This window comes from Cervus elaphus, chromosome 12, assembly GCF_910594005.1.
Source record: "Cervus elaphus chromosome 12, mCerEla1.1, whole genome shotgun sequence".
In the NCBI taxonomy this organism is placed as follows: Eukaryota; Metazoa; Chordata; class Mammalia; order Artiodactyla; family Cervidae; genus Cervus; species Cervus elaphus.
This window is the reverse complement of record NC_057826.1, coordinates 344,027-369,274: the sequence shown is the minus strand read 5'-3', so window position 1 is coordinate 369,274 and position 25,248 is coordinate 344,027. Positions and strand designations below refer to the sequence as shown.

At 40.5% G+C, this 25,248-nt stretch overlaps 1 protein-coding gene and 1 non-coding gene across 16 annotated transcripts in view; both read left to right on the top strand.

Moving 5' to 3' along the window:
• The window catches only part of TERB2 (telomere repeat binding bouquet formation protein 2), a 240,773-nt gene that overhangs the window by 42,840 nt on the left and 172,685 nt on the right, over nt 1-25,248 (top strand). For 2 of the 15 annotated variants that reach the window (XM_043919107.1, XM_043919103.1), the window contains one exon: nt 184-380. The exons of 11 other annotated variants lie outside the window; for them this stretch is intronic. In XM_043919107.1, coding sequence (XP_043775042.1) covers nt 184-283 — 100 coding nt within the window. In that variant the 3' untranslated portion in view covers nt 284-380. Of the gene's footprint in view, nt 1-110; nt 381-6,290; nt 7,182-25,248 lie in introns of those variants that run through there. 2 more of the 15 variants (XM_043919100.1, XM_043919101.1) reach the window with 2 other exon arrangements.
• Nucleotides 7,193-7,265, top strand: TRNAG-CCC. The gene has a single exon. It is a non-coding gene; the product is annotated as a tRNA-Gly (tRNA).

The following is a 25,248-nucleotide window of genomic DNA, read 5'->3' as shown; positions in this document are numbered from 1 at the left end:
TTACAAGATAAAAAGCTTCCTATAGCCCCATGAGTTACTAGTGTTGTGATCTTGGAAAGCTATGTACCTATTTCTCCATCTCAGAAATGAAGGTAATAACATAATGTTAGGGCTTCCTTGGTGGCTCAGTGGTAAAGAATCCACCTGTCAATGCAGAAGACATAGATTCCATCTCTGATCCAGGAAGACCCCACATGCCTTGGAGCAGCGAAGCTTGTGTGCCATGACCATGGAGCCTGTGCCCTACAGCCTGGGAACCACAGCTACTGAGCCCACATGCTAGAGTCTGCAGCCTGTGTTCCGCAACAAGAGAAACCAGCACAATGAGAAGCCTGAGCACCGCAGCTGCAGAACAGCTCCTACTTGCTGCAACTAGAGGAAAGCCCTCGCAGCAATGAAGACTCAGCGCAGCCAAAAATTAAATAATTAAATTTTAAAAGGTAGCGTCATGTCATAGGTAGTACTTTGAGCATTAAATTCTGATAGAAGTACTTTGCACATGGTCTGGTAGTTGACACATGCTCAGTGTATGCTGGCCGTTGAGTCTCCTTTACGGTCTGTGTGTGTACCACTAAATGCAAAAATGTGTCCTGTGGGCACCCTGCTGTGTCTGTTCTGAAAGGTAAAAGGGCCTGGTTTCTCTTTTTTCTGAAGTAAAAGTGCTCAAGGGCAATAGATGCATCTTAAATTTTAAAATAAATCTTTTTCAATTCTGGCTTCCTCCAGAATTATATGGGCTTCCCTTGTGGCTTCCCTCCCTGGTGGCTCAGCTGGTAAAGAATCTGCCTGCAATGCCAGAGACCTGGGTTCGATTCCTGGGTTGGGAAGATCCCCTGGAGAAGGGGAAGGCTACCCACTCCAGTATTCTGGCCTGGAGAATTCCATGGACTCTCTAGTCCATGGGATTGCAAAGAGTCGAACATGACTGAGTGACTTTCACTTTCAGGGTATATGCCTGGGACTGCTGGGTCCCATTGGTGGGACTGCTGGGTCATATGGTAGTTTTATTCCCAGTTCTCTCTCTCTCTCTCTCTCTTTTTCTAAGGAATCTTCATACTGTTCTCTATTATTTGATAAAAATGAAAATATAGGCCTGGGTAAATGTAACTAGGAGAAAGGAGAGAGCTCGAGTGGACTCGCAGGGTATCACTGCCCTCGCAGTGAGGAAGACTAGAAGGATGTCTGTTTCCTAAACTGGTGTGGCATCTGCTTCTTGCCCTTTAAGCCACGGCGACTGACCCACACTCATTTCATGCTCCAGGTAACTTGGGCTTCTTTTTCCCTGGGTCAGCTTCTCTTGCTCTGGTCTTCTTTTTGCCAGATGTGAGTCCTGGCTCCTCACTCCTGTTCTGATTCTGCATCTGGATCTGCTGTTTGTAATTAGATCGCCCCAAGGTCTGAAGAGTCTTTAGAATGTAGAATGCATATAACTTGACATTCAAAGAAGTCATAACTCTGCAGATTAGGCAAAGAAATCTAATGTCTTCTTGGTGGATATAGCCTCATCCTTTCCCTTGCTGAGTGGATCACCCTTGGCTGTTGCCACAGCCCTCTTAGCTGACAACTGGTCTGGTTCAGCCACTGTCCCGCCATGAGTGGGGAACTGGCCCCTCTGAGGGTCAAATGCTGGAACCAGCCTTTCTGTAGGGTGAGACAGTAAACATGGATTGGCTCTGTAGAAGGATGTGAGTGGAAGCCTTGATGTTCTGGGATTTTCTCCATTCCAGTGATTTCCCAACTCCCTTGTAAGTCTACTCAACCTCAGCAGAGATGTATCCTCAGTGTGGGAGCAGATGCACACAGGAGCCATCTGACATGAAGGTGTAGCTTGATGTGCTGGACAGGGCAATAAGGGTTTCTGTGATAGACCCAGATTTTATAGTTTTAGCTGCAGAGTTCATCCTAATTATCAGTGTCTGTAGAGACCTTCCCTAGTTCTTTGCCTCTGTTTTGTGGATATTCTTATCATTCTGTCTTCTCATCTGCACCTTAAACTCCTTCAGTTGGATCCAGTTCACTGGGCATTTTTGAGTCTCTTCCCTGTTCCAGGCACTGTGTGGGGCTGAGTGACGTCTTGTAGTAGCTGGTGGGTGGCCAAGTGTGTCTGGTGGGTAGTTCCTTTCTTCCTTCTCTAAAGCCGGCCAAGCACTGGGTGTGAGAGAGCTCTATGTTTCACAGAGTCAGGATATGATGGGGATGGTGATTCCAGACCTCATTCTGGGAGAATTTGGGATGATACACTTCTGTTCTGTGTGGCACCTGTGGCTGGGTAGGGACACGGAGGAGGAGGAATGAGAATGGCCGCCCGATGGGAGGAGGGACAGAGTGGCTGTCCCAGTTTACAAATACCTTACAGTTTCTTAATGTGTGCAAAGCTCTCCCACATGTATTCCAGTACTTTATCACTCCCTGTGAAATGATATCCCTGGTCCCTTTTTACAGAGGAGGAAACTAAGGATTTAAAAGGGCTACAAGACAGCTCACAACCTCATAGTTAAACTGCATCTTCTACTTTTGGTAACCCTTCCTCATGCTGCTCCAGCCACGGTGGCCTCCTGGCTGCCTCCCAAACAAGCCCAGTGTTCTCCTGCTTTAGTGCCTTTGTTTTTGCTATTCTTTCTGCCCGGAAAGCTCTTCCCCCATTTATCTACCACATATATACAAATGCCCTCTGCTCCAGGACACTTGATCCCCTTTCCCATTTTTACTTTATCCACAGCAATTTCTACCCTCTAACATATTTCACTTGTTAATTTTATTTATTGTCTGTCTACTTCAGATAGTTTGTAAACACCATGAAGGCTGGGATTTTTGTCTTTTATTAACTGTTGTGTCCCTAATGCTTTGCCCTACTCTTGGCATGGAAGAGGTCCTCAGTAAATAGTTGTTGAATGAATGAATGAAGGTAAAGATCTAAGGGCCAAACCCAGTCCAGCTGACTTCAAGTCCTGCCTTCTATTGACATTACATGAGGCCACTGGATTCTGCAGTGATATACAGACTGATGCAGACGTGTGTTGGCATGACTGGTGGAGATGGCAACTTACCATCCTGGAACGCCTTCAAATAGGTCGATTTCTTTTGGCTCTAATACTTTAGAATGTAGAATGCATATAACTTGACATTCAGAATTGCCATAGCTCTGAAGATTAGGCAAAGACATCTACTGTCTTCTTGGTGGATATAGCCTCATGCCAACGTGCAATCTATACAACTGTATAAAGAGGCTTTATCCCAGTCCCAACTGAGAAAACACAGCCACATGCTGAAGTGGGTCTCAGGGCCTGTTGGCTGCTGAGTTGCGGGGGAGCGAGTCACTTTGGTTCTCTTTGCACAGTGCTCATTGTGGTCCTCAGAGCTGCCAGCCATGTTTGGTGGGCGAGAAAGAGAGAAAGGAGTGTGTTATAGAAAAGAGGAACATTTCACTGTGTCTCCTGCCTCAGAAATACAGGGATCAAGGAACCTGTGGAGCAACATGGGAGCATAGAGGTTTGTGTGCTCTGAGAGGCTCTTGTGAGAGACCATGACTCCCTGCTCCAAAGGAAGTTAGGGAACTAGATTTCTGAGTCAGAACAGTGGATGCCAGGGAGCTGATGGTGTACTAATCTCATTATGAATCTGAGAACTCAAGGGTGAGTGTACAAAAGGTCATGGTGTGACTTTGGACCTTGGTGGGGGCCCTTGGATTTTGGCCCTTTTAAATCCTTTGGGCCAAGGTATTTGCACTGGGGGAGTGAGTGACTCCTTTGTTCTCTGGCTGCCTCCTTTAATGAAGTCTTTTTTCCTCAAGTGAAACTGACTGACTGGAAACAAGTTTCTAAAACACTGGGCACAGGATCCACCATGTTACCTGGCCTGCAGAGGGCAAGTTTTATCCAGAGTTGCATATTTAAGAGAAGATCAGCCCAGGAGAAGGGAACAGTTTGTGTTCAGTAGCCCAAGGTCACTGTGTCACAGACTCCTCAGAGCTGGACCCGAGATGGGCTTAGATCTGCTAAGACCTTTCCCGCCTAGAAAGTCCTCAGAACTGTAACCGCCTCATGGTGGCACATGAACAAAGAGGCAGGAAAAGGAGAGGAACCAAGGGTTCTTGAGATTCCGCAAGTACCCTCTCAGTTACTTTATTATTTCTTAAAAAAATATCTATTTATTTATTTGGATCTGAAGAGTCTTAGTACGCGGGATCCTCAATCTTCATTGCAGCATGTGGGATCTAGTTCTCTGACCAGGGATGGAACCCAGGCCCCCTGCATTGGGAGCACAGAGTCTTAACCACTGGACCACCATGGAAGTCCTCCCTCTCAGTTACTTAAAACAGTAATTTCTTCTCAGTTGTCCAAAACCTTATCAAGTGTGTTTTCTCTGTTTCTACTGATGAAGGAACTAGACCCAGACCAGTAGACTTAGACCCAGACCAGTAGACTCAGCTATGAAAGTTACAGAGCTCATCAGGGGTAGAATTAGATTGCAAACTTGAAGCTGACTTTCTTCTGAGATACACATGGCCACCTCCTGCTGAGGCTAAGTTAGAACCAGATACACATCCACTTGAAACTTTCTGAAACTGGGCCTGGGCTCCAAGATCCACATAGCTCAGTCCTGTGGTTGAGATTTCCTTGAGAGACTGAATATACAAACAGATAATACCCAGACCATGTGTAAAAATAGAACTCCGACTGACAATCTGCAGAAAGCAACCCAGGAAACTAACTTACTATCCACAACTCAGACTTGTAGGAAGTAAGCCCTCTGTCTCCTGCAGCCAGTCTAGGAAGCCAAAACCCCTGTGACCAGTGACCCAAACAGCCAAGACTTGATTCATAACTGACCACTTCCCTCATCCCCCACCCCTTACTTCCAACCTAGGGCCAACTGGAGACAGTCAAATATACACCCCTACCCAGCCAGTGTCCCTTGTCCACCTCTCTCACCTACAGCTGTCCTAGGTTGGCAGCCTCTAGCCAGGGCGTACATGAAGCCTTCCTCTTTTTCCACAGTGAAACTTTCTTGCTCCTCTACCTGCTTTTGCGTCCCTGCCAAATGCAAGTGATGGTGGCTAACTCTCTTGCTATAGTTCGCTTTGAGTAAAAAAAAATGAAAATGTTTTAATTCACAAAAAAAAGATGTCCATCAACAGATGAATGAATAGAGAATATGTGGTACATATATATGATGTGATACTACTCATTCCTAAAAAAGAATGAAATAATGCCACTTGTTGCAACATGAATGGAACTAGAGATGATCATACTAAGTGAAGTAAACCAGAAAGAGGAAGACAAATACCATATGACATCTTCATATGTGGAATCTAAAATATAACATAAACAGACTCACAGACATAGAGAACTGACTTGTGGTTGCCAAAGTGGGTGGGCAAGGGATATAGTGGGAGTTTGGTGCTAGCAGATGCAAACTAGTATATACAGAATGGAGAACAACAAGGTCCTACTGAATAACACAGGAAAACATCAATATATTAAACATACTGTGATAAACCATAATGGAAAAGATATATATAAAAGAATGTTTATATATGTATAACTGAATCACTTTGCTGTACAGAAGAAATTAGCACAACATTGTAAATCAACTATGTTTCAATAAAAAATTAATTTAAAAAACCCTTTGCTTGTTCACATTTGAATGGCCTTCATTTATCCTTGCTCTTAAGTAATTTCCTGCAAGGAGGTTGCCTAACTCTTCAGACTACACTAATATAGTAGTTTCCTTTGATATGAATCTTTTTGGTGTTTGTGTGTCTTATATCCATAATGAAGCATTAGTCTTTTTGACAGAAGGTACACTGATATTTTCTCTAATGTCTTCTCAAAGAGCAGCACAATCCTATCTACTTAGTTAAGTTGCTCAGTCGTGTCTGACTCTCTGCGATTCCATGAACTGTAACCCACCAGGCTCCTCTGTCCATGGGATTCTCCAGGCAAGAATACTGGAGTGGGTTGCCATTTCTTTCTCCAGGGGCTGTTCCTGACCGAGGGATTGAACCCAGGTCTCCTGCATTGCAGGCAGATGCTTTAACCTCTGAGCCACCCTACTTAGTCAACACTAATTAATATGTAGTTGATGAATTTATTTTACTTCCATATTTCCATTTCTGTGGCACAGGCAAGCTAGATGTTCACAATTCTTTTTGCTTTTTTGGGGAGCATACAAGAAAATGGTATTTCTCAGGTTCCATGAGGTTAGGCTGGGAATATTGGATTGAATTCTGGTCAATGAGAACATGAGCAAAGGGCTTCCTTTACTTTTTCTCCCCTCCTTGTGACTAGAAGCAAAGAACTCCAAGATAGTAGAGTTGGAAGGTGGAAGCTCCAGAGATGCTCAGAGTAAATCATCAGGGGACTATTGCCTGACCTGCCTCCAGTGGTGAAATGAACAAGAGATGGACCTGAGGTGAACCTCTGAGATATTGTCTCCCCTCACCAAAGTGTTCATGGAACCTTGATTAATAGTACAGTCTCCTTGTTTCATAGATCACTGGGGAGGTCTGTCTACTGTGCCCTGTACCCTCTACTAAAACTTTTACCAACATAAGCAATTTAATGATATTTTCGCCATTGCAAAATGTGTAATTGGTATGATCACTTCAAACACACACGCCCAGGGTCCGTTTCACAGGCACACAGGCTATGCGGTTGCATGGGGCCAGTGTGCTTAGAAGGGTCCCACATTTAATTCTAAGCTCTGATATTGCTGTCTTAAAATTCTTAAGTTTTGAACAAAGGGCCCCATATTTTCATTTTGCACTGGTCCTTGCAAATGATGTAGCCAGTTCTGATTGGGTGAACTGAGAAGTGATTAGAAGTCAGATCAGCTGTGGTAAAGGTAGGGTAGATTGCTCTTTCAATCATGACAAGACTCAATATTTAAATCCCAGAATTTGGGATTTCCCTGGTGATCCAGTGGTTAAGAATCTGCCTTCCAACTCAGGGGACAGAGGTTCGATTCCTGGTCAGGGAACTAAGCATTTCACATGCAGTGGGTCAGAGCAGCCCAAGAGCAGCAACTACTGAGCCTGTGGGCTCTAGAGCCTGTGTGCCCCAGCTAGAGAAGACCATGTGCTGCAGTGAAGGCCCAGCACAGCCAAAAGTAGAAGAAAAAACTAAAAAAAATCCTAGAACTTAATGAATTTGAGAATAACACTTTCATGTTAAAATTTTTCCAAGGAGCTTCCCTGATGGTTCAGTGGTTAAGACTCTGAGCTCCCAATGCAGGGGGCCCAGGTTCGATCCCTGGTCAGGGAACTAGATTCCATGTGCTACAACTAAAGATCCTGTGTGCTGCAACTAGGACCTGGAGCAGCCAAATAAATAGATAAATAAAAATAAATATTAAAAAATAAAACTTTCCCATAGCCCTCCATTACATAAAATTCATGCTAAGATCAGAAAATCATGACCCAGAAGAAACTAAGGAAGTCCTGGTCTTTGTTCTCCACAAGGCTGGTGCTGTGGGGAAACATCTCTTGTGGAACATCCATGAGTGTGGGAAAAACTGGCATATATCTTGTAGGTCAATACATTTTCTAAACTTACTTTTTGTGTTAATATATACATATGGATGTCTTGAGCTTCCCAGGTAGTGCTAATGGTAAAGAACCCACCTGCCAATGCAGGAGATGTAAAAGATACAGGTTCAGTCCCTGGGTCAGGAAGATTCCCTGTAGGAGGGCATGGCAACCCACTCCAGTATTCTTGCCTGGAGAATCCCATGGACAGAGGAGCCTGGTGGGCCATGGTCCATAGGGTTGCACAGAGTCAGACATGACTGAAGCAATTTAGCATGAACACATGGATATCTTAAATCTGACTAAAGTGAAATAAGGTATACAAATATGAACATGGTATCAGTTCAGTTCAGTCGCTCAGCCGTGTCTGACTCTTTGCGACCCCATGAATCGCAGCACGCCAGGCCTCCCTGTCCATCACCAACTCCCGGAGTCCACTCAAACTCATGTCCATCAAGTCAGTGATGCCATCCAGTCATCTCATCGTCTGTCATCCCTTTCTCCTCCTGTCCCCAATGCCTCCCAGCATCAGGGTCTTTTCCAATGAGTCAACTCTTCACATCAGGTGGCCAAAGTATTGGAGTTTCAGCTTCAGCATCAGTCCTTCCAATGAACACCCAGGCCTGATCTCCTTTAGGATGGACTGGTTGGATCTCCTTGCAGTCCAAGGGACTCTCAAGAGTCTTCTCCAACACCACAGTTTTATCAATTCTTCAGCGCTCAGCCTTCTTCACAGTCCAACTCTCACATCCATACATGACCACTGGAAAAACCATAGCCTTGACTAGATGGACATTTGTTGGCAAAGTAATGTCTCTGCTTTTTAATATGCTGTCTAGGTTGGTCATAACTTGCCTTCCAAGGAGTAAGCGTCTTTTAATTTCATGGCTGCAGTCATCATCTGCAGTGATTTTGGAGCCCCCCAAAAATAAAGTCTGACACTGTCTCCACTGTTTCCCCATCTGTTTCCCATGAAGTGATGGGACCAGATGCCATGATCTTAGTTTTCTGAATGTTGAGTTTTAAGCCAACTTTTTCACTCTCCTCCTTCGCTTTCATCAAGAGGCTTTTTAGTTCCTCTTCACTTTCTGCCATAAGGGTGGTGTCATCTGCATATCTGAGGTGATTGATATTTCTTCCAGCAATCTTGATTCCAGCTTGTGCTTCTTCCAGCCCAGCGTTTCTCATGATGTATTCTGCATATAAGTTAAATAAGCAGGGTGACAATATACAGCCTTGGTGTACTCCTTTTCCTATTTGGAACCAGTCTGTTGTTCCATGTCCAGTTCTAACTGCTGCTTCCTGACCTGCATATAGGTTTCTCAAGAGGCAGATCAGGTGATCTGGTATGCCCATCTCTTTCAGAACTTTCCACAGTTTATTGTGATCCACACAGTCAAAGGCTTTGGCAAATACCTTAGTTCATTGAAAAAGTGACTTGTATTTCAGAAGTGGATTTCTTATATATTTGTTATAAATTTTCAATAAATATTTATCTTAAACTCAATTTATCTGTCTATAAAGTGGTAGTTATTACCAAAATAAAAATTGCTTGTAACTCTAAAAGATATTTCTGTCTGCAGTTATACAGTTGTATATAGGTTAACAAATAGCAAATCATTCATTTGGGAATTCTGTAACCTTACTGTGAAATGTTCTCTCGTAGTAAGAACTTCAGACAAGAATTGCTCTAACAGACCCAGTTGTAATACAGACTCAGTTATATCACTTATTTGAAAGTATATTATTCATTTCCATAGAGTTGTTGCAGAAATTTTTAAATCTAAGTTGGTAGTGGACCTTAATTAAAATATTGCATATAATTTGGCCTAGCAATTATTCTACAGGGAAATTATTTCTTAGAGTAAAAAGCACCTTTCATTGGGAATGTAGTTTAACAAACGATGTTGCACAATGATATTAATAAATATTAGGCATCATTTATGTGCATATCAGAGTAAATAATAATATGATTTGTTGAATTTATAAAACAAAAGATATCATTAAAATATTTACATGTATAAGATGAGACTGGAAAAAACTGATGGGGATATTCACAAGTCATGGTTTTTTAATATATTTTCCTAGAGATGATAGTGGGGATAGGAAAGTTAGGGGGAAAGGGAAAGGATTTAAATTTTTGTAAAAGTAAGTATCTGCTATAAAAGCACAAGTGTTTTCCACCTCAAACCTTACATATGTACTCATATTAGAAATGATCAATATAAAAATGATCATCATTGTTAATTATGGAAACCACAGAGTAAATTGTTCTATTTTTTCCCTTTTTTTTGAGATTGTTCAGTGTATTATAATAAGTTTTGCTATTCAGGTAATCAAAACAACAAACAATAAATTTGGACACGGAAAATTGTAATGATTAGTTGTGTGTTCTATTTCTAGAGTTATATAAGTTTCAAAATTCCATGTTTATATAATAATCCCTCATATAGACAGGCAACAGTTCATTGCAGAAATATGACCTGTCACCAGTACTCAACGTTAAAAAATATGATGAAGCTTGAACCTGCTTTTTAAGTTTACTCCCACAAAAGTATATGTAAGTTCTGTTCACATTTATGTGGAGCTGGCTACTTCCACGTGGATAGGGGACTGTCAAGAGTCATCTCCAACACCACAGTTCAAAAGCATCAATTCTTTGGCACTCAGCTCTCTTTATAGTCCAACTCTCACATCCATACATGACCACTGGAAAAACCGTAGCTATATCTTAAATGTTTTCTCTTCATGCTCTCACATCTCCTAATGGGTCTAGTTCTTCAGGGAAGGTCAGCCTCTTCTCTACAACTCAGAGAAGTGGACCTCCCATGGGTCTGGGTAGCTCTCTCTGTCCTAGCAAGCCCACATGGACATTCTGGTCCCTCAGTTAGATCTGAAGAAGAGGAGCTGGTTTGGAGAAACCTTTCCCAGAAATCTCTTCACATACTTAATCAGATATTGACAAAGTGGTGGTTTAATTTTAGCTTTTCTCTTAATGCTCAGTGTAAAGCTGCCTTAGGTACTTTTCCAGAGGTGGAGGGTGACTGACAGAACGGGATTTGAGCACTCCTGCCTCGGTCCTTGTCCATGGTACCTTCCCATATCAACATTACCCTCCCTTCATGCCTAAGCACCCCAATTAACAATGACTACATCCCAGCTGACCCAGGGGTTCTTTAGTTGTCTACCTCCCTGAACCTCTTCAGAGAAATACTAAATGAAGTGAAGTGAAAGTCACTCAGTCGGGTCTGACTGTTTGCAACCCCATGGACTATATGGTCCATGGGCTTCTCCAGGCCAGAATACTGGAGTGGGTAGCTATTCCCTTCTCCAAGGGATCTTCCCAACCCAGGAATCGAACCCAGGTCTCCCGCGTTGCAGGCAGATTCTTTACCGTCTGAGCCACAAGGGAAACCCAAAGAGAAATACCAAAGAGACTCTAAAATGATACAACAGAGCTCTAAATCCCAGCCTTGTTTGGAGGCATGCATGCTAAGTTACTGGAGTCATGTCCGACTCTTCACAACCCTATGAACTGTAGCCCACTAGGCTTTTCTGTCCATGGGATTCTCCAGGCAGGAATACTGGAGTGGGTTGCCACGCCCTCCACTAGGGGATCTTCCCGACCTAGGGATTAAACCTGTGTCTCTTAAGTATCCTGCATTGACAGGGGGGTTCTTTACCACTAACACCCCCTGGGAAACCCTAGTTTGGAGGGGCCTTTGCCTAAAGATACAACCATTCAATTCTCCCTATACCTCCTCCCCTCAGTTTCCAGAGGTTACTGTGGCTCATGGTCAAGGGCAGTGACCTTTATCCTGACCTCCGAAGCAACCTCACAAGACATAGATTTGCCCCTGAAAAGATAATAACGCCCTTCTTTCCCTAAAAAAAAAAAAAAAAAGAATTCTCTCTAAAATTGGCGGTGAGGGTCTGGCAGAAGGAGTATGGGCTTTGGGGACTGGAAGATTAGTGTTAGCATCCCACCTCTGGTCCATGTGCTTGAGGGGAGCACCCAAGCTCCCTGAACCTCATTTCCTCCTGTGATATGTCCTACTGTTGTTGTGAGAATGATATGAAATGCTTTCTGTTAAGAGTTGGCCCAGGATGAATGCTCTGTATTCATTGGGTCTCCCTTCCCTTATTTTATCACCACAACCTTGGTGAAATCTCTTTTCAAGTCCCTTAGGTCTTAAAGCTCTTTTTGGCATGTTTGACATGGTCTGCTTGAAAACAGGCACAAAGCCTTTCCTTTTGATGATTTTCTAAGGAAAAGAACAAAGATATTCTGGTTTTGATTCATAAGAATGAATTTATAGCTTTTACATATGTCCAACACAATTGCATTCTGTCCCACCCCTTTGTATGTTTTGTGTGTATGTTGGCCCTCTTCACATAGTTAATATCAGTCCACATGCACTGGTCCACCCCATTAGCCTGTGGGCTCCTGGGGAACTGGCACGTGTCCAAGTTGTTAGGATGGAAAAGAACTGTTTTTCACCCTTGTAGCATCTTCTGGCTGGTCTAAGAATTAAATTGACATGAGACAGATTAACAGGAGAAAATTGAATTTAATTTCTTGGGTACAAGAATCCCACATGTGTGAGAGGTTCAGAGAAAAGTAAAACCAGGTAAAAATGCCATCCTGAGCTAAGGAATGGGATAGGGACTTGGGGCTCTCAAGGACAGGAGGGTCAGTCACAGGGCGGCAAGAAGAAGAGCACATGTTTGGTAATTAAGTGTTTGCCCTGCCTTACAGACAGCAACTTAGATCAAATTTATCCCTGAAAAGAACTCTTTTCCTGGGAAAAATCTCCAGTTTAAATTCTTCTAGGTTAGTTAAGGGAGGGGAAGTAGCTTCTCTTGAGTCCAGAGGGTCTCAATGGCCACATGTCAAGGTGGCACATCTTGGGAAGGCCTGTTCTGAACCCCCACAAAGTCACCTTCACATTCTCAAGTTCTGGCACAAGGCCTGACTCAGAACAGAAGGTTGTGCAAGTTTGCTGAGGGAATGAGGGAATGCCTGGAACGTAGCTACAGCTATGTGACCTGGAAAGATTTTGTTCACGTCTTCCCTGGCTGACAGTTGGCTGCCTTGAATTTTATGCTGCATTTAGACATTTCTTTTGCCTGGGTTTTCCAGGAAGAAATAACATCAGTTGTAAGAAATGAATATATTCAATTTATTTGCCAGTTCCTTGGAGGAAAACACTCATCCACGATCAATTCTGTTGATTTGATCAGATCAGATCTTCCTTATTTAGAGGGCAAAGGCTACAGTAAATCTACCCACCCCACTCCCCTCCCTATTGCTTGCCACATTCAGTTCAGTTCAGTCGCTCAGTTGTGTCCGACTCTCTGCGACCCTGATGCTGGGAAAGATTGAGGGCAGGAGGAGAAGGGGACAACAGAGGATGAGATGGCTGGATGGCATCACTGACTCGATGGACGAGTTTGAGTAGACTCCGGAAGTTGGTGATGGACAGGGAGGCCTGGCGTGCTGCGACTCATGTGGTTGCAAAGAGTCGGACACGACTGAGTGACTGAACTGAACTGAACTGATAGCACTCCAACCACGCCTATGTACCTTATAAACACCATATCCTTTAATCCTGAAAACAAACCTGCAAGATTGTTGTTTGATTTGCCCCCCCCACCCTGATATACTATTATGAAAAGTTCTAAACATGCAGAAAAGTTGAAAGAATTTTTTCATGAATACCCATAGACTCACCACCCAGATTCTACAATGAACATTTTGTCATACTTGCTTATGGACTTCCCTTGTGGCTCAGTTGGTAAAGAATCTGCCTGCAATGCAAGAGACCTGGGTTCGATCCCTGGGTTGGGAAGATCCCCTGGAGAAGGGAATGGCATCCCACTCCAGTATTCTGGCCTGGAGAATTCCATGGACTATTCATGGGGTTGCTTGCTTGCTTTATCACACACTCTCCATCTGTTCATCCTGCTATATTTGTCAATCCACCTTATTTTTGGTGCATCTTAAAGTAAGGACAAATATATTTTCAGTCTTTATTTTACAGATTCACAAAGTTTTAGAGAGGTTAAACATTTTGCAAAAGGCAACATGGCAAAGTGGTAGAAATAGCATTTAAATTACCCATCTGCTTACTGCAGAATCCATTGATCTGTCTGCTCTACCATCCTGCATTTGATCAATACTTGTTGAATGACTTAATGAATGATGTCGTTTGTGAAGAGCATCAGTAAATAAATGCTGGTTTACTGGCAAAAGAAAAGTGCTGTGTCCACATTTTGAAGGTTCCCTTTGATAATTAAATAAATATTACTTACTGAACTATGAATTTACATTAGAATTTACATTAATATGGGGGAGGTAGACAATTTAAAAAAACAAATTTAAACATTGGAAAACTTTAGAAAGTGATTATTCTATGAAAGAAGTCAAACAGGATGAGGGTCTCGGTAGGGTCTGCATGCTGAAGCTGACACTGGCTGGGCAGGAGGGAGAGGGGAGCACCCAGGAAAGTGATAGCAACTCTGGGGTGAACCAGATTGTGAGCAGATGCCAGCCTTGAGGGACAGCTGGAGGAAGTGTGCTTTGCCCAACAGGAACAGCAGGTGCAAAGTCACTGAGGTGAGGATGATTTAGGCATGCGTGGGGGAGAGATTTAGGTCATGCTGAGCAGACCAGGGTCAGAACAGATGAGCTTGCAGAGGGTACGGCTGGCCTCACAGGCTGAGGAAGAAATCTTAAATGTAAAGAAAGTGAAGTCACTCATGCTAAGTCGCTTCAGTCGAGTCCGACTCTTTGTGAGCCCATGGGATGTAGCCTGCCAGGCTCCTCCATCCATGGGATTTTCCAGGCAAGAATACTGGAGTGGGTTGCCATTTCCTTCTCCAGGGGATCTTCCTGACCCAGGGATTGAACCCAGGTCTCCCACATTGCAGGCAGACACTTACCATCTGAGCCACCAGGGAATCTCTGGTGTAAATACAGGTGCAATAGGAAACCGCCAGAGAATTTTCAGAATGGCGAAGTGCCAAGATACGTAAAGATTACTCTAATTCACTATGGGAACCAGACTTTAGGAGTCAAGAATCAAAGCAAGGTACCTGTGTAATGGGCAGAATTGTGTCCTCCCAAAATTTACATCTTGAAACCCTAACCCCTAGTACCTCAGAATGTATTTGGATCTTTACAAAGGTAATTAAGTTAAAAGGGGTCATTAGGATGGCCCCTATTTCCATGAGATTGATGTCCATATAAGAAAAGATTGGGTTTCCCTGGTGGCTCAGATGATAAAGAATTTGCTTGCAATGCAGAAGACCGGGATTCAATCCAGGGTCAGGGAGATTCCCATGGAGAAAGGAAAGGCTACCCACTCTAGTATTCTTGCCTGGATAATTCCATGGACAGAGGAGTGTGGTGGACTACCGTCCATGGGATCGCACAGAGTTGGACAGGACTAAGTGACTAATACTAACTACAAAGAGATTAGGACACAGACACACAGGGACGATTATGTGAAGACACTGGAAGAAGATAGCTATCTACACACTGAGGAGAGAGGATTCAGAAGAAATGAACTTTATTGAAAATTTGATCTTGGACTTCCTGCCTCCGTAATTATGAGAAAATAAATTTCTATTGCTACAGACACCCAATTTCTGGTATTTTGTTATGGCAGCCCAGCAAACTAATACAAGTAGTTCATGGCCTATTTGAGCAATGATGGTGTTGCAAAGAGAAGTGGTAAGATTTAGGATCTATTGGAAGCAGAGCCAACAAAATTTGCTGATAGACTGGACATGAAGGAGAGAAGAGTCAAGGTCAGGGGTGACTCTTAGGATCAGGTTTGAGCCATTGGTTGAGTGGAGGTAGGGAAAACTTGAGGAAGAAGTCATTGGGGTGGAAGTCTAGAGTTCTGTTTTGGACAAGCTAGGTTGAGCAATTGAGCAAGCAATGGCATATGAACTCTGTTGAGCCCTCATGGTAACTACAGAAATAACCGATTCCACTGAGCATCTGATAGGTGCCAAGAACCATGGGAGGAACTTACGCTAAAAGAGAAGAATACAATGTAGACCTTGTGATCCTAAAAGCCAAGAACTTGTTTTAAATCCTCAACCATGTCCCACAGGATTGAATTTTTCTAGTGGCCAAAGTCAGAAAAAGAAGTCTTGACCAGAGCTTCAAAGATAAAACAAATCTTGGGGGTGTTTTTGGGACCAGGTGTATGTAATGCTTGTCTGAGTAGGAGTCAAGAATGTGACACTGCCTACATAGTCATGTTAAATGATCAGAACTTAACTGAACATGTTTTTGTTAAGATGATTTCATTTGTCTAGGACGCTGCATTCTTAGAACAAAGAAAGTCAGGGACAGAAATGTATTATAAGTTTTCCACCTTCAGACTCAACCCACCCAAGTCAAGTTTCACTAGGTTCTTTAGCCTGTTATTGTATTTTACCTTGTTTTTAATTTGATTTTACTGTAAATTACTTCATATCTGTTTTTTAAATAAGTGGTAATGTTGAGAAGATGTAATCAAAATCCATGGTTTAAATGACAGTAAAAAAGTTGCATTACCCCTGAGATCATGAACAAATGGTGCTTGACACCCATTAGAGTGGTGCCAAGATGATGGAGACGTAGTCCTCTTTTTGTCTTCTTAGGAATGGAGAAGCGGAAATCCATACTGCCTTGGCTTCCTGCTCTAGGCCATAGAAACTTGGCCAACATGTTTTGTCCCAGGTATGGTTCTGGGTCTTGGGCAAGGTCCTAGCCTAGCCCCTGATGGCAATTCTTAGGTTTAAATTTTTTTTGGCTCAATTTTTCTTTAGCTCAATTTTCCCCTTTTTGCTTTCCATGGTAACATTTGTTTTACTTTTCCCAATCTTTTCCAGGATCCTCTTAGTTAGATAATGATGAATATAGAAATTTTGACTCTGACTTTTTTTAACTTAAAGTTGTATTGTGAACATTTTTCAAGTCATAAAAAATTGTTTGACATTATACGCCAATGGTCATTGAATATTTCATCATCTGGACACATACTAATCTAAGCAAGATTATAAATTATTTCTCTTTAAAGATAATGGTGCAATTAGTGATTGCAATGCAAATTTGAGTATTTTTGACTCTACTAAACAATGACATTTTTATGGACAAAGCAATATTTCTGGGCCACATATTTTAATTCTGTTCACCATTTGTTCTGTCTATAATTCTTCTCTCCTTCATCCCTTCTCCTATGCTTGATACTCACTACATGCCTGCATGCTAAGTCACTTCAGTCGTGTCTGACTCTTCGTGACTAAGGACAGTAGCCTGCCAGGCTCCTCTGTTCATGGGATTCTCCAAGAAAGAATACTGGAGTGGGTTGCCATTCCTTTCTCCAGGAGATCTTTCCAATCCAGAGATCAAACCCACATCTCTTAGATCTCCTGCACTGGCAGGCAGGTTCTTTATCACTAGTGCCACCTGGGAAGCCCATAATGGATGTAGCATTTTTATAGATGTTTTGACTTTATGCTTTGAAATGTGAATAAATTTTATGTGAATTATGGTAAATGTCTATGTATTGCATTTATTCATTTTTACTTCAATTGAATTTCAATCATTATATTAATAATTAAATTAATTAGCTAATTCAAATAAAAATAAAAATATAGCTTGGTATTAAATGAAATGAATACAGAAATACTAGTATTTTCATTGCATACCAGTATTGAGATCATTAGTTGCATGGAGTATCTTTGCAAATAAATCTTTCCACAAGATTATAGAATTCGATGCCCCAGTATAGGGGGTCATGTGAAAAATTCTCCCACAGCTCAGGGCTGTGATTCTGAATAATTTGCAGCCATCCTTCCACCAGACTGTCAGAGCTGTGTCAGCCTTAACATTTCCTTCTTTTCCAAAGTTGTCAGGAAGCTCACAACTAAGTTTTGTGTGCAAATGCTACAGACTTTATAGAGGCACTTTTTTCATATTTTTGGGGGTACTTTTCACTAGGTTCTTTATCCTGTTATTGTATTTTACCTTATTTTTAATTTGATTTTACTGTAAATTACTTTGTATCTTTTTTTAAAAAATAAGTGATAATGTTGAGAAGATGCAATCAAAATCAATGGTTCAAATGACAGGAGCCTAGAGTTAAATTATCTTTGGTCAATTGACCAGGTGACGGCAGTGTATTCTCTCCTCTCAGTTTTTGCATTTTCTTACATTAAAAAAAAAAAAAACCCATTGAGCAATAAGCCTGCACCAATATTCCATTGTCAATGAACTTGTCCCCCCTTTCCCCTGGTTGATGTGTAAGATTTTTGCTGTTTTGATGTTGATCTTATTTATTAATGATGGAGGACCATGGCAGCCCTCCTTTGCCATAATGTCAAAGATCCCAGGTCCATCTGCAAACTGCTCATAGGCCATAGACTAGCTGAAGAGTTGTTTTAACTGGTCTTGCGAGTTTCTGCTTCTCGTCTTTTTCAGTTACTTCCCGGGTACTTAGCACGGCCTGTGGACTGTTGTCATGATGAAAGGGATGTTGGACTCAGTGGTGGTGCGGTAGTGTAGTCAAGATTGCGATATACATCTATGAACATTGAAAGGTAGCTATGTTTTGGACATGGCCTGGCACATAACAGGTAATTCAATAAATATTACAGAAGGGAGGAGGGAAGGAGGAGGAAGAAAGGTAGGAAGGAAGGGAGAGGTAGAGAGAGGGAGGAAGAAAAGGAGGGAGGAAATGCCATAAAGTGAGAGAAAGCTCCTTACTCATAAATGATGAGTGGGAAAAGAAAAAAAGTGACCTTGATGTCTTCCTTTGGCCTGTAAAAGTATTATTACTTCTAGAGATTTCTCACATTGCTTGCACACATGGTATACCTAGAAATGTCTCGTAGCTTGAACAAGCAGTGTCCTCTTCCTTATTCACTCTGTACCCAAGCATTGAAAGCAGTCCTAATACTATGCTTCAAAAGAAACAGCGAAAAACTTCCCAGTGATCACATTATCTATGGATGCTGACAGTCACCCACACAGTCCTTCTCCTCTCTGCCGGGGGCAGAAGAAATCCAGTAGCGGGTTCTTTCTGTTCTCCCAAGCTCTCTGCAGTAGGTGAACACACGACTGGCTGGGATCTGGCCTCTCTCTCTTTTCTGGGATTGTGGCACCTACACCACCTCACACACCTGAGAATCTACAATAACTCTTCTCCCATACGATATGACCTGGACTCTGTGCTCTTCCTGATTCATCATCCTAAACCTGCAATCTCTCCCCACGAAATAAACAACAACAACAGCAAAAATCCACAGTCTTAGAAGAGGGGAGAAACACGTCTCTTCAACTTTCCTTGAATTTGCCATTTATTTTTCTCATTATTAACCTTCTCACAGAAATCACAGAAAAAATAAGAGAAAAAAAGTAGAGTCTCATACCTGATAAAGTGACTCAAAATATAATCCCTCTGTATTCTTCTGTCCCAACATCCTTCTGTCTAGTGTTTAGTAAACACTGGAATGAAATGTAGCAAAAACAGGGTAAGCAAAATTAAGCCTTGATTCTACCACTTGCAAACTGAATGGACTTGACAAGTTATTTCTCAGAGCTCTCCTTTATTGCTCTGCAAACTGGTGTAACAACGCTACTGCACAGAGCTGACTCAAGATAATCCATGTGAAGCACCTGGAGCACGCTGGACTTTGAAGTTCTGGAGCTGTTGTTAATGCGCAGACCTCATTCATCTCTACTGAGTCGGAGAGGTGCTCTGCCTCCACCCAGCAAGCAAGCTGAAAGCACTGCAGAGGAAAAATGTGTTGAGAGGGTGCCATTCCCAGAACTAACAAACGTTCACTGGAAAGTCCCTTGGTGCCCATAAGCCATTACAAATCTACCAACCTTGAGTTCGTCTAAGCACGTTTTTAAGCAATTTATATTTTTCAGCTCATAAAACTTACTGGAATAACAAGTTCCACCTGTTAGTCATAGTCCATAAATCTCGCCTTCACTAACAGGACAGCCTTCAGGGAAGGTAATAAGACCCAAGAGAAGGAGTTCAGATACTGTTTTCAAGTGTGGGCTGAAATTGCCATTTTCTATCTGTAAAAGGGATTAGATAGATGGCTAACCTCTTTGATTCTTGGGCTCCTAAATATGAAGCAGGAATAGTAGAACCTAAGTCACACATGGGTCAGCCTCAGAGATTTTAACCCATTCTTGCTTCTTTCAAGAATGCTTTTTCCTGTAGATAGGTATCTACATGGCTTGCTTGTTCATTTCATTAAAGTTTTTGTCCAAAGCACACATATAAGAACTATCCCATGTCTATACCATAAACACCTAAAAAGCAAGACAAACTTATTTTAGACATTGGACAATAAGCAGCAAAGTTACTGAGAGTAGGAAATAGTAAGGATGAGTTTTAGGAAGGCACTGGCTTTCTGCTGAGTTTGAATAAAATTATATGGGCTTTATGAAGGCACTGGCTGTTTGGGGTTAATTTCTGGAACTTTGGAAGAGGCAGGAAAAGCCCACACTAAAACTAAAATCTTGCTAAGTTGAAGAGACTAGGATAAGAACAATAGAAGACAGAGCTCACTGGAATTTGTGGGGAAGAATAACAGAAAGGAGAGTGCTAAGCAGAGAAAATCCTCCCCAAATCTGTATAAGTTTCCCTTTTCTGCCTTTGGATGAACGCTAATTTGTGTATGCACAGAGTTAAATTCTACAGGACTGTGCAAAGAACAGCTGCTGGAGAGCTCTAAATGGAACAATTTCCATAGCTCACACATAGCTGGGAGACATTTGAGTTTCTACGAGCCAGAGCGGAGAGAACATACTGAAAACTGATGACCTTCAGTAGACCCTAGACAATACCCAATAATTGCAGAATATATATTCTTGTCAGGTGCACATGGAAACACTCTTAGATGATATGCTGGGCTATAACAAGACTAAATAAATTTAAAAGGACAGCAATCACATGGATATATGCTCTGACGTAATGAAACTAAAGTATAAATCAGTAACAAAAAGATATCTGAAAATCCTAATATTTGTAGATTAAGCAACAAACATGTAAATATTCCAAGAGGCAAAGAATAAATCATAAAAGAAATTAGAAAAATTTAATGGAATGAAATAAAAGTAAAACATAAGAAAAATTGTGGGATGCAGCTGAATCAATGCTTAGAGAGAAATGTATGCCTATATATTCTTATAGTTTTTAAAAAGAGAAAGGCCTAAAATCAATTATCTAAAATTTCACCTTAAGAACAATGAGGGAAAAAAAGAGCAAATTAAACCCAAAGTAAGGAGTAGAAAGAAAATAATAAAAATGAAAGTGGAAATCAATGAGATGGAGAATGAGAACACAGCAGAAATTTTAAATAAAAGCAATAAACCTGAATGAATTGACTCTTGGAAAATATAGTTAAAAAAAAAACAGGGTTTATCTCAGGAATGTAAGATTGGTTTATCACTAGAAGATCAGGCAATATAATTCACAGTATTGAGAGACAAAAAAAAAAAAAAAAAAAACAACCAATGCAAGTATTTTTTTGAGCTAGAAAAAGTATTTGAGAAAATATGACATCTGTCTCTCAGAACACTAGAATCGAAAGGAAACGTCTTTAACATGTCAGGGTAATCTGCAGCAAATAAATGAACAAACGAAACCCTTCAGTTATATGAGACTGAGTGCTTTTCTCAAGACTGGGATAATCTCATCAATTCTATTTAACAATCTATTGAAGAGTCTAGTAAATACAATAAGATAATAAAAAGAAATGAAAGAAATACAGACTGAAAAGGAAGAAGTAAAACTTTTTATTATCAGATGATATTATTACATACATAGAAAATCATAACAAATACTCAAAAAAATTTCCAGAATTAGCAAATTTAGGAAACAATGTAATCAGTAAAACCCAATTGCAATTATATTTAATAATAACAAACAATTTATAAATAAAATTTAAAATGCCATATGTGATAATATCAACAACACAAATACTTAGGGATAAATTTAACAAAATATGTGTAAGACCAGGATACAGAGAACTATAAAACACTTTTGAGAGTAATTAAAGAATTCCTAAGTAAATAGATAATTCATGTTTACAGACTAGAAGATTCAATATTTTTATTTTATTTATTTTTTTTAACCGTCCCTAGTGGTACGCACTTTATTTATTAGAAGTTCAGCTTTCTTTAAGTGCAAAAAAATGCCCTTGAAGTAAGAAGATTCAATATTTTTAAAATGTCAGTTATCCCCAAACTGACCAGAAAGTCAATGTAATTCCATTCAAAATCTCAGCAATTTTTTTAAGAAATTAATATGATTTTAAAATGTATGTGAATGCAATATACCCAGAATATCCAGAGGAAATCTGACACAGAACAACATTATACAGCTAATTTCAAGACTTGCCACAAAATTAGCAACTTTCTCTGTAAAAGGCCAGAGAGTAAATATTTAAGGCTTTGTGTACCATATACAACTCTTTAAAGATATAAAAGCCATTTTTAGCCCATAGGCTGTACGAAACAAAATATAGACTGGATTAAACTTAGAGACTATAATTGGCTATATGACGAAACAGTGTGGAAATGATGTAAGGATAGATACACATGTCAGTGGAACATAACAGAGCCTGGAAATAGACCCACACATATATGGTTGACTGATTTTTGGAAACAGAGCCCAGGTAACACAATGAGAAAGACATTCAGCTGCACTGTCCAAGAAGACAGGGTTGGAGCTGGAGATATAATTTAGAGGCAGGAGTCTACATCTTATGGTTTTATAAGCCTTCAGCAAGAGGAATAATCAATCATCTTTCAGTCAAGCATTCAACCTTCTTTACTGTCTCTAAATCCCTTATTGGTTGCTTGGTTGTTTACTGCTATTCAATGCTAAAAACAGAAACACAGAAAAGTAACCATAACATGGTTTTACAACTTCTGAGAACACGCTTAATGAAATCCTAATTTCTACCCTGCCAAGAAACCTGCTGCCCTTTCTCAGTGTTTAAGAAGGCTCCTTTACAACTGGACCACTCCACATCTTCATCCACTCCACTAAGTCACACATCCCCAACCCTGTCTTCTCTGGCAGCATAGCCGAATCTCGTCCACAAGCCAAGATTTCATGAACAAAGACCTGTTCACTCTCTGGAAGGAAAAAAGAAGCCCAGGTCTCAAAGACACAAAGTCCTACTAAAAAGTAGAAGGAAACATGGGTTTTCCCCAGTGACGAGACTGCTTCCAAGAAAATAAGACCTAGTTAATTTTTGTGTGTTACTTTATTGATTTTTCAGAAAATCAATTGCCTTATTGTCAGAATAAATAAGAAAATAAAAACAACTCATAATCTCACCACTTGAAAATTAATGAATTAATATATTTGTTATACACAGAACTAGAACTAATAGGTGAAGCAGAAATTGAAAGAAAAAAAATAACAACACATAATATGCCAACACATAAATGGGTAAAAGATGTGACAGCTAATTCACAAAAGAGGAGCTAAAAATTGATAAACAGCTTTACTCTTTCTGAAAGTCTCAAATGGGATTCTCTGGTGCCTCAGACGGTAAAGCGTCTACCCGCAATGCGGGAGACCCGGGTTCAATCCCTGTGTTGGGAAGATTCCCTGGAGAAGGAAATGGAAACCCGCTCCAGTATTCTTGCCTAGAAAATTCCATGGATGGAGGAGTCTGGTGGGCTACAGTCCATGGGGTCGCAAAGAATTGGACATGACCAACCTAGATAGCATATTAAAAGCAGAGACATTGCTTTGCCAACAAAGGTCTGTCTAGTCAAGGCTATGGTTTTTCCAGTGGTCATGTATGGATGTGAGAGTTGGACTGTGAAGAAAACTGAATGCCGAAAAATTGATGCTTTTGAACTGTGGTGCTGGAGAAGACTCTTGAGAGTCCCTTGGACTTCAAGGAGATCCAATCAGTCCATCGAAGGAGATCAGTCCTGGGTGTTCATTGGAAGGACTGATGCTAAAGCTGAAACTCCGATACTTTGGCCACCTCATGCGAAGAGGAAAAGACCCTGATGCTGGGAGGTATTGGGGGCAGGAGGAGAAGGGGACAACAGAGGATGAGATGGCTGGATGGCATCACTGACTCGATGGACATGAGTTTGAGTAAACTCTGTGAGTTGGTGATGGACAGGGAGGCCTGGCGTGCTGCCATTCATGGGGTCACAGAGTCAGACACGACTGAGCGACTGAACTGAACTGAACTGATATTTCACCTATTAAGTTAGTGGCAAACAAAAATACTGGCAATACAAATACAGTTGCAGACTCCAACATTTCTCTCAACAACTGATGAAACAATTAAACAGAAAACAGCAAGGATATAGAAAAGCTATCAAAACAAAGGTACCATAAACCCTTTGTTCTAAGGCTTATTCTGCATGCTAGGTCACAGTGACTGTAGACCTAGAGGAACACCCTGGAATTAAGTCTTGAAAGCCCAGTAACTCAGTATGAGTTTCACACACACAAGATCCTCCTAAAGTATACATGTTTACTTCAAAACAGATATTGATAATAGAAAAACTACAATAAGGTCCTGATGCTAGAATGTTTCTAATCATGTTGAACTGTTTTTATGAGATTATTTATTTTTGTATATGATAAACTACTTATATATTACTTATTATGGTAAAATAAAATAGGGAAAAATTAAAACTGACCTATAAGAGTGTTAAGGACTTAACAGAGGGACATACAATATACAAATTAACCATAAAGCAAGTAACCAGGAAAAGACTGTTAATATTACATTTATACAGATTAAATGTCCTTAATTTACCATTTGTCTTTCATTTTAAAGATTATTTGCTCCCAATTGTATGATTCTAGTGTTAAAAGTCTAACTTGAATTACTTTGCAGTAATTTATTTGACAGATCTCTACTGTGTAAATGCGTAAGATAATGAGAAAAGAGATCTCTCTTTTTTAATGAAAATGTTAATGTATTAATACCCTGTATGGATGATGTTTGACATTTAGTGTTTACCCAAATATGTTAATATGTTTTTGAATATACATATGACTGGAGATGCATGTTCTACATTCTGTGGGATGATCATCTACTTCAACATAGACTATCCTTTTTATGGTGATTTTGTTGCCAATTTTTCAATAGGGAGTTTAGTGAGGCTTGCACAATATAGAGATTTTTAGTTACAAATCATATCATCTAGTATGTCACACTTACATTTTTATGTTTCAATACATTTAATTACTTTTTAAATAATCCTTTGCAATGACTCAGCATATAGCAATCAATTTACATGGAAAATAAACTGAAATATTACTGTGCTTAAATGGATTTCTATTAGTTCAAAGTACTTATTGAAGAGCAAATAGTACATTTTGCTTGCTTAGACTGACCTACAGAGTATTATGTGTTGACAATTACTGGATTCAATATTCTTTGTAATTTATTCTTACAAAATTTCAGCCTAAAATTGTAAAATGTTGTATGTCAATTTACAGAAGTTTAATAAAGCTACTTTTTGTTGCAACACTACTTTTACACAGTCCTTTACACCAAGTTTAAATCCTTTCTTGTTCTAATTTTAATTAATACATAATTTAATTTGTTAGTTTGTTTGGCTCTTCATCTATATACTGTTGTTTGTCTTTTCTGAGTTTCTAGGCTGAGTTCAATATTCTCCAGAATTAGGTGACTGCTCA